Raw genomic sequence first — 9,555 nt, 5'->3', positions numbered from 1 at the left:
TAGTTTGATAGATTTATTTTAGATCCAGTCCCTTTTTTCCTTATAAATTTTTTGCTTGCAATTTTATAGATTTGATTACAGATTCGATCTCTTCCTTTCTTGTAATTTCATACATTTTTCTTGTTCTGCATATTCATCTTCAAAATCCTGTGCCGCCACTGATTTGGTTGTCATTATGTTTTAGCTTTGTTGCCTTGTGTTTAATATACCATTTCAGTTTCAAAATGACCTGTCTACACGTCATGAGAAAGGAAAGGAAAAAAACTACGTACATTTACAGCCCTCACCACCAACGGTCATAATCACATTTATACATGATTTATCGTTTTCCTCTGATTAATAGTCTCATACAGGAGTACATTATCTGTTAAAGGTGATGTCTTTGCCAGAACCTCTCAACTAAATGGACACTTGTCTGTTTGATCGGAAACACACAGGACAGCTAAGCCAGCACCTAATACCTATCTCAGCCTATTTAACACACTGAAACAAGTCGATCAGAAGCACAGCACTTACAACTCAATCAGCAAAGCCCTAAACGCAAGTGCGACTACCTGCATTGGACCTTGGTTAGCTCTAGCCATGGAGAACGCCGACGTCCCCAACGGAGCAGCGGCGCCGGCGCCTACCCAGGCGACCCCGGTGGTGAGGGAGCAGGACCGGCTGATGCCCATCGCGAATGTGATCCGCATCATGCGTCGCGCGCTCCCTGCCCACGCCAAGATCTCCGACGACGCCAAGGAGGCGATCCAGGAGTGCGTGTCCGAGTTCATCAGCTTCGTCACCGGCGAGGCCAACGAGCGGTGCCACATGGAGCACCGCAAGACCGTCAACGCCGAAGACATCGTGTGGGCCCTAAACCGCCTCGGTTTCGACGACTACGTCGTGCCCCTCAGCGTCTTCCTGCACCGCATGCGTGACCCTGAGGCGGCGACAGGTGCTGCCGCTGCAGGCGACAGGCGCGCCGTGACGAGTGCGCCTCCCCGCGCGGCCCCGCCCGTGCTCCATGCCATGCCGCTCCAGGCTCAGATGCAGCAACCGATGTACGCGCCTACGGCTCGAGTGCAGGTTCAGAATCAGATGCAGCGGCCAGTGTACGCGTCCCCAGCTCCGATGCAGGTTCAGAATCAGGTGCAGCGGCCCATGTACGCTCCCCCGGCTCCGGTGCAGGTTCAGATGCAGCGGGGCGTCTACGCGCCCCGGGCTCCGGTGCAGGGGTACGCCGTCTGGATAACGTCCGTGCGGGCCAACGCCGGCGGGCAGTGCCAGGTGTTCGGCGGAGAAAGTGTCGTGGCCCAGCAATACTACGGGTACGGGTACGGGTACGGGCAAGGTGCGTACGGCGCAGGTAGCAGCAACGTAGCAGCCTGTGCCGACGAGGAGAGCTCGTCCAACGGCGTGACGGTGCCGGGGGAGGGCACGGGGGAGCCGGAGCCAACGCCAGCAGCAGAAGAATCGCAGGACAAGCCCGTCCAATCTGGCTAGCCGCGTGGGCGGCGCGCGTTAGCTTCTGCGTCCTGCGTACTGTAATAATTTGCCGTGTCGATCCGGCCATGGTTTGTGTGTGTACTGCTTACCTAATGTAGGCTTGTCCTCTAGTAGTTCGTGTACTCTTTGCTGTTGAAGTTATCGTTGCTTAATTTGGTTTCCTTACTTTGCCCACTCGTAATTGATGATCCGATGAAAAACTGCATTTTTTCCAGAAGGGTTTCCGACCTCAGCATCGTTGTGATGTAGAATGCAGTACACAATATTTTGGGTTGCAAATTGTGGCTCCGTATAACATCACAAACATGTCATGTTCACGGGTCATATGGTCTCTCACGCTCATGCAAAAGTCATACCCTCTCTATCTATCTATCTCTATCTCTCACTCTCCAGCCACATGTACGTACGTATGTGCGTCGGTTAGCAAAGTGGTCATGAATGAGTTTGGAGCGACGTACGTACTTCGAAGCCTTTGGCCTGCGATGACATATTGCGCGTGTAGCTGGGAAACGGAACTGCCTGACGTTGGTGTACTGATGGGGCGCGCGCCGTGGGCTGGCATGGAGCGGTGGAAAGGGCATCGTCGCCCGCGGCGTGATCGATAGACTTGCACGAACTTCCCTCTCAGCAAAACGCACGTGCATACGCAGGGGAAAAGCGCAGCAACGGTGTACCTCGCAACGAGAGTTCTGCGGCTCCCAGCCAAGGTGGCTTTGCCATTGTCGCTCCCATCGCCCACCGTCGTAGCATCACCGGGGCTCTTGCATCATCCCCCGCCCCGCTTGCAGCATCCACTGCCCGCGGTCGCATCATCACAACCCTCCACGGACCCCTCCTATCATCGCACGATCCACCGCTCGCCTTCACAGCATCGCTGTCCCTCGCCCATGGCAGCCGTCCGTTATCATAGCATACATGGCAAGTCATCATAGCAACACCGTCCTTACCCCCAGAACAGTCATCGGTCGTCTCCCCCCGCTCGCAACAGCCACCACAAGGTTGCAACATCATTGTCGTTAATCACAACATCCACAGTCACCCTCGTATAACGGCCAGCCGCCGCTTGTAGCCCAGCCCACCACTCGAAGCACACCATATCAGCGCTCACAACACACAATAGTGCAACCCGCATCATCACATGACCACCTGCCGACGGTGTGGCTGGTCGGCCTAGCAAGAGCACCCTCAGGCCATACAGCAGCCAAGGTTGCTTTGCAATGGACAAGGAAAGTGGCGGTTGGCGCTGGCAACACACGTGTGAGCGCGAGACACCCACACACGCACACACACACACACACACAGAGAGAGAGAGAGAGAGAGAGAGTGAGGGGGTGGGTGGGGACGAGAGGAACCTGATTCTCGACAAGTGTGGGCGTGAAGAAGGCGATGATTCGACCACAAACTGTTGCAGCAGCCATGCGGGCAGGGGACATGGCGTAGCATAGGAAGCAGTGAATAAAGGACACTCCGGGAGAGAGTGGGTCGAGGGTTGGCCGCCGGTAAAAGTCACCAGCCGCACCAAGAGAGAGAGAGAGAGAGAGAGAGAGAGAGAGAGAGAGAGAAAGAGAGAGAAGTTTATTCGACGGAGATAGGAAAAGGGCAAGAAATTTCCAAAATAGGAGATAAGGCGTGTGTGGTATTGGTGGGGAGGCGAGGGCAGCGACCAACATAAGGATGGATCAGCCGCTCAATTATAAAGATTTACCCAAAGAGAAAGCACTCCTAGTTCACTTAACGTAATTGTATACAAACTCTGGATGCTCAATAGTAACTTGTCAAATGTACTACAGTGTGACCGTACGCTCCCTATCTTGGTAGCATGACGTATCATGCGTGCACCAATACTATGTCGGCTTGAATCGTGTGACGCACCCAGCATGAGCGTGCACCCCCCTTCCCTACATGATTCGAGCACTAGGGCAAGTCATGGTTTCGGTGGCGCCATAAGATTTGAGAAATCCACTCCGTCTAGGTAGATGATAGATTTTCCACGTCTACATGTCCTAAACTCTCCCTTAAGTCACCCTGTCTTTTCATGCTCACTTCCATACCTTCGTGAGATAAGATGCAAGAACATATCGGCTAGTTCTTCCCTCCCCCACCCCATCTAGAAACCAAAATCAGGAGTATGAAAAGATGATGCCACATCAGTAATGTACGAGAAGTTACCAAGTGTTATGAACATATGGTACCATCTAGATGGTGCGATAAATTACCATCCTACAAAACAAATCTATTCGATAGAAAAATGTGAGCCCAGTTTCCCATTGCAATAGAAGAAAGACATCTCAAGACCCAATGCATAATTTACCATATTCTGCGACGTAGAATTACAACATGTCATAATAAAAGTAGAAAAAATATAGGGGTGGATATACTACATAGTACTTTTTCTAAGTTGTTGTCGGATATATGATTAAATTTCCAAGTTTGCATGCACAACACTTGCCAAAATTTGCCTTTTACCATATACCGCCATGTCGACTGAAGTTGCCATGTTTGCCGACCCAAAACTTACCAAGTTACCAGAAAATTGCACTAGTTATACCAAGGTATAAAAACACACAATATTGTTGTATGTGCACATATCTTGTGACTTTGATGTACTGGCACAAGTCTCCGCGCCCAATTGTCGAAAACAGCAAAGCTTACAACTTGGCATATGATGTAATCCCTATGAAGGAAAAGGACATAGAGTTACAATGAAAATCAGTAGGAATACATAATAAAGTCGCTAGCCCAAAATAGGTGAAGAAATCAATATTTTTTCGAGAAACGCAAAGGACCTTTGTGTTTCATTTCATTAGAAAGAGAGTTTGAAGTTACATTCTGAAAGTGCAACTAATCGCCATGTGGTTTTGGTAATTCATAACAACATATAGCTCATTGAACTAATATTCTTTCAAGTTAAATATTTCAGAGAGTTCAATGAATGGCATGGCATGCTCTAGGAATGTGGACCCCCAAAAATGCTAAGGACACATATTGACAAAAGCTCAAGACACTTCATCTTTGTTTTAGTGGTCCAAGATCACATTGAGTCCATAGGAAAGCCAATACTATTAGAAGGGGATGAGGTGTTGCTTAATGACTTGCTTGCTCAAAATGCTTACTGATATTGCTCCAAAGCCCTCAACCACTTTCTCATTCCAAATATGTCCAAATCCTAAAGTCAAACTCGGCCCCACTGATACTTTCTATCCGGCGCCACCGAGTTCATATGACATAGCCACAGCCATAAACCCTAACAGTTCGATCACACCGATACGGATCTCGGTCTCACTGAGATGGCCTTGCTGAGTCCCTGTGACTTGTTGCATTTATTTCGGTCTCACCAAAATTGCAATCAGTATCACTGAGTTGGCTTGACATTCAATTTGTTGCTTATTGCTTCACTTCGGTCTCTCCAAGTTGATGCAATCGGCGCCACCGAGTTGATGTTTTCCCTAAGCCCTAGCACCGGTCACACCGAGTTATTCCAGTCGGTCCCACCGAGATTCCTAACATTCACATTTTGAACTAATCGGTCAGACCGAGTTCATCTATTCGGTCTCATCAAGTTTGGTCAAATGTGTGTAACGGTTGGATTTTGGGTGGAGGCTATATATACCACTCCACCGCCATCTCCATTTGTGAGAGAGCCATCAGAACGTGCCTACACTTCCACCACACATTTTCTGAGAGAGAACCACCTACTCATGTGTTGAGATCAAGATATACCTATCCTACCACAAGAATATTGATTTCTAGCCTTCCCAAGTTGCTTTCCACTCAAATCATCTTTCCATCATAGCCAAATCTGTGTGAGAGAGTTGAGTGTTGGGGAGACTATCATTTGAAGCACAAGAGCAAGGAGTTCATCATCAACACACCATCTATTACCTTCTGGAGAGTGGTGTCTCCTAGATTGGTTAGGTGTCGCTTGGGAGCCTCCGTCAAGTTCTGGAGTTGAACCAAGAAGTTTGTAAGGTCAAAGAGATCACCTACTTCGTGAAGATCTACCAGAGTGACCAAGTCCTTCATGGGCGATGTCCATGGTGGGATAGACAAGGTTGATTCTTCGTGGACCCTTCGTGGGTGGAGCCCTCTGTGGACTCAGGCAACCGTTATGCTTCGTGGGTTTAAGTCTCGATCAACGTGGACGTACGATAGCACCACCTATCGGAACCATGCCAAAAATATACGTGCCTACATTGTATTTGCCTTCTCCAAACCCTTCCATTTACCTTCATATGCAATGTGTTACATTCCGCTGCTATACTCTTAGAATTGCATGTGTAGGTTGATTGCTTGACTTGTGCAAATAGATAAAATTTGCTCACAACTAAAATTGGGAAAAGGATAGTTTTTTAATTTGGTCAAGTAGTCTACACCCCTCTCTGGACCTACTTTCAATCCTACAAGTGGCATCAGAGCTTTGATCTCCATTAGCCTTGATTTCCATAGCTTTGGTGATCATAGCCTTCTTTTCATAACCTAGGAGATTATGGCGTCTAGCGATGGAAATTACCACCGTAGAGGTCCTTACTTTGATGGTACTAATTTTGCTAGTTATAAGCATAGATGAAAATGCATATTCTTGGTCATAACCCCGCCGTTTGGGTTGTTGTTCGTATTGGCTTGCTAGGTGAATACTTTGAAGATGGTAGAGAACTGGATTTTCAAGCCACCATGGATGAATTGAAGATGTTGCAATACAATACTCAAGCTTGTGATATTCTCTTCAATGGAATGTGCCCCGAAGAATTCAACAAAACCAGCCGCCTTGAGAATGCAAAGGAAATTTGGGATACTTTGGTTAATATGCACGAAGGTACCGAGTCCATCAAGCAATCGAAGTTGGATGTGCTCCAAACTCAACTTGACAAGTTCAAAATGAAGGATGGTGAAAGAGTCGTCGAAATGTACTCTAGGCTTGCCCTCATCACAAATGAGATTGCCGGCTTAGGAAGTTAAGAGATGACCGAAAAATTCATCATCAAGAAGATCCCTAGAGCCTTGGATGGAAAATATGATACTGTGTGCACATTGATCCAAATGAAGCCCAACTACAAAAATCTCAAGCCAACTGAAGCCATTGGTAGAATTGTTGCTCATGAGATGTCACTCAAGGATAAGGATGAGCTCCACAACAAGTCAAGTGGTGCTTCCAAAGCTTCAAGTGATGCTCCTACAACATCAAGTAACAAGCTAGTTTCCAATGAAGAATTGAGCCTGAGGGTGAAGAACTTCAACAAATTCTACCAGAATAGAAGCAAAGAGAGAAGTTCCAAGTCAAGGTCCTACAATGACAACAGATCTTCTAGTCATGATCGTAATTGCTACAATTGTGTAAGACCCAGACACTACTCCAATGAGTGTATGGCTCCCTACAAGAAATGAGAAGACTCACCTAAAAGGAGGAGTATATAAGAGATGAATCACCTCAAAGAGAGAGAAGGAGTAGAGATGATCGTTACGAATGAAGACCCTCTCGTAGAAGCAAGGATTCGGAGAGGAAGGACAAGTCATCAAAGAGCTACACAAGAGCAGGACGTCAACCTCATGTTGGTGAATGAGCTTCTGGTTTCGACTCCGACTCCGGCACCTACTCTGAGAGAAGTAATCACTCTGACTCCGAATATACTCAAGATGAAGGTGTCACCAGTCTTGCACTTGTGTCAGCCAAATCCTATGACATATTTGAATCACCAAATGAAGGAATTGGAAGATGCTTCATGGATAAAGGACCCAAGGTATCACACCCCGAGTATCTTGATTTCAATAGTGATGAAGATGATTTGCTAGGAGATGATGATTTACTTGTTGAAAAAACTAGTGATGAAAACTACGATGAACTTGCTCGTAATCATGCTAATCAAGATGAAACAAATGAAATTGATAAGAAGGAAATTGAGCATCTAACTAAAGAACTAAACACTCTTAAGTTAGATCATGAAACAACTCTAGAGTATCATAGAGAGCTCCTAAGAACGCATCAGAAGCTATGGTTCGAGAAGCTAAATTTAGAGAAAGAGCGTGGGTTTCTAAAAGCTATCAATGATGATCTTCGAAAGAAGAGTTCTTCTTATATTGCCAAGCGTTTAATCTTGTCTACTTATATGCCACAAGTTAAATCTAGCAACAAGAGCAAGAAAGATTCTTCCTCTAGTAGTAACAATAATCATGCTAAATCCAATATTGTTGCTTTCTAGTAATTCTATTGATTCCAATAATGATTCTCTTAGTCAAGTTACACTTGAGCAAGAAAATAGCTTATTGAAGGGAGTTATGGAGAAAGGTGTTTACAAGAGTTTTGCCGGAAGTAAATAGTTTGAGAAAATTGTGAGGAAGCAAGGAGGGCACCAGAAGAATCAAGGTGTTGGTTTTGAACGAAAGTTCAATGCCAATGGTGTTGAGTGGGAAGAAGATCAATACCCCAAGACAAAGTTTGTTCCTTAACAAGAGAAGTATGACCCCACTTCTTTTGAGGGAACACAAGCTCAAGATGATCTTACACCACAAGACCACAAGCTAAAAGGCAAGGACAAGCTTCAAGAAGATATTAACTCATTTGAAGAAGCTCCTAAGGCCATGGTCAAGTGAGTTCCCAAGACTATGTCAAGTTCTTCTTCATCAAGTTCAACTACAACTCCGAGGAATTCCATCAAGTTGATGTGGATCCCAAAAGAAGAAGAACTAGAGTGTTCTTGAGGGTGACTCCGCCAACACACTTCACTCATACTCATTTTGGCAAGGACATGTGCAATGAACTTTCATATCTTGCACTAGTTCATGGAGTCACAAACCCTCTTGTTGGTAAGACAAGGGACCAGGTAACCAAATGTTTTCATGGACATCATCATATGTGCAATTCACTCTATGTCTATGGATATCCTTGTTTTTTCCTTGTGGGACTAACCCATGTAGGTATTGAAAGTGAAACAATCCAATGGATTACTCTGATCAACATTGAGCATCCACATCTTCACTACCTACATGAAGTCATCATCGACAAAACCCAAGGTTAGTTCATTCCTCTTAGCGGGATATCACATCTAGGGGGAGATTGGCTCTAAGAATTGATCTAAAGCATCTCTAATGGTGTGAATACATTAATGCTTTATGTAAAAGTGGTAACCCCACTTGAGCTTAAACGCTAAGTATGACCTACGATCAAATGTTCTCAATTTGACTCCTAAGTCAATATACTCATATATAGATGACCTAGTCATCGCCAATTGCTTGATAGATGCTAGAATTTTTTGTGCATGATTTGACACATGTTTCTTTTGCTATCTTATTGTGTGAGCATGTTGGTTGCATAATTTCTCCATTCGAGGACATCCATTTGTTGCCTTGATTGTTTGGTTTTTACTGGCCAAATGGATGCCCAAGAATGCCTAAGAACCTTCTCTAGCTATCGATGCTCTTCTTATCTCAAATTCTATTCATGCTATATCACAAAAATTTGAACAAGTCTTTTTCGGACCCTCCGGGTGAGGAGCACGTGGAGTCACCGACCGTCAAGGGATGACTTCCAAAACCTTCTCGCGAATTTCGGTCAAACCAACTCAGTCATACTCGGTCCCACCAAAACCACTAGATTGATCTAGGTTTTCATCTCGGTGCTACCGATTAAAACGACTCGGTCTCACCGAGTTGCATTAACTGCATGTAGTTTTGCACGTCGGTGCCATGGAGACATTTCATTTGGTTTCATCGACACCATCTGGGTATATACACTCTACGTACCCGTATGGTTGAAAATTACTTCAAACCACACGATCTCGTGCCCTAGCAGTGCCGCCACTTGGTCTCTGGATCATCGCCGTCTCTGTTTGTGCGCCGTCGTCACAGGTCTCTGCCACTGTCAACGGAAATCCTCTCTGCCATTGCCACCGTAGCGAGCCAACACCAAGTTAGGGTATGGTTCGAACCCTTTGTGTCGTTTTCTCCTTCCGATGCAATGCAAAAAGCTTTTGCCTAGTCTCTCTCCACATATGAAATTGTTCTATCCAGCAAAGAACTCCTTAGATTAGATTTGACGGTAAATCTTAGGGTTAGGTTTCCACTGAGCTCATCTCA

General features: G+C 45.9%; 1 protein-coding gene across 1 annotated transcript; it reads left to right on the top strand.

The window, feature by feature from the left end:
* The first annotated feature begins 530 nt into the window (after positions 1–530).
* LOC123162809 (nuclear transcription factor Y subunit B-8-like) lies at positions 531–1,649 on the top strand. Its single transcript, XM_044580570.1, has one exon. The coding sequence runs from the start codon at positions 583–585 to the stop codon at positions 1,483–1,485; it is 903 nt and encodes a 300-aa protein (XP_044436505.1). The 5' UTR covers positions 531–582; the 3' UTR covers positions 1,486–1,649.
* The last annotated feature ends 7,906 nt before the right edge of the window (positions 1,650–9,555 follow it).

This window comes from Triticum aestivum, chromosome 7B (assembly GCF_018294505.1).
Source record: "Triticum aestivum cultivar Chinese Spring chromosome 7B, IWGSC CS RefSeq v2.1, whole genome shotgun sequence".
In the NCBI taxonomy this organism is placed as follows: Eukaryota; Viridiplantae; Streptophyta; class Magnoliopsida; order Poales; family Poaceae; genus Triticum; species Triticum aestivum.
Note: the sequence above shows the minus strand (reverse complement) of the source record. Positions and strands in the feature narration are given on the sequence as shown.

What these genes read in the sequence shown, in the direction of transcription:
- LOC123162809 (XM_044580570.1), top strand. Translation starts at nt 583, where the DNA reads ATGGAGAACGCCGACGTCCCCAACGGAGCAGCGGCGCCGGCGCCTACC.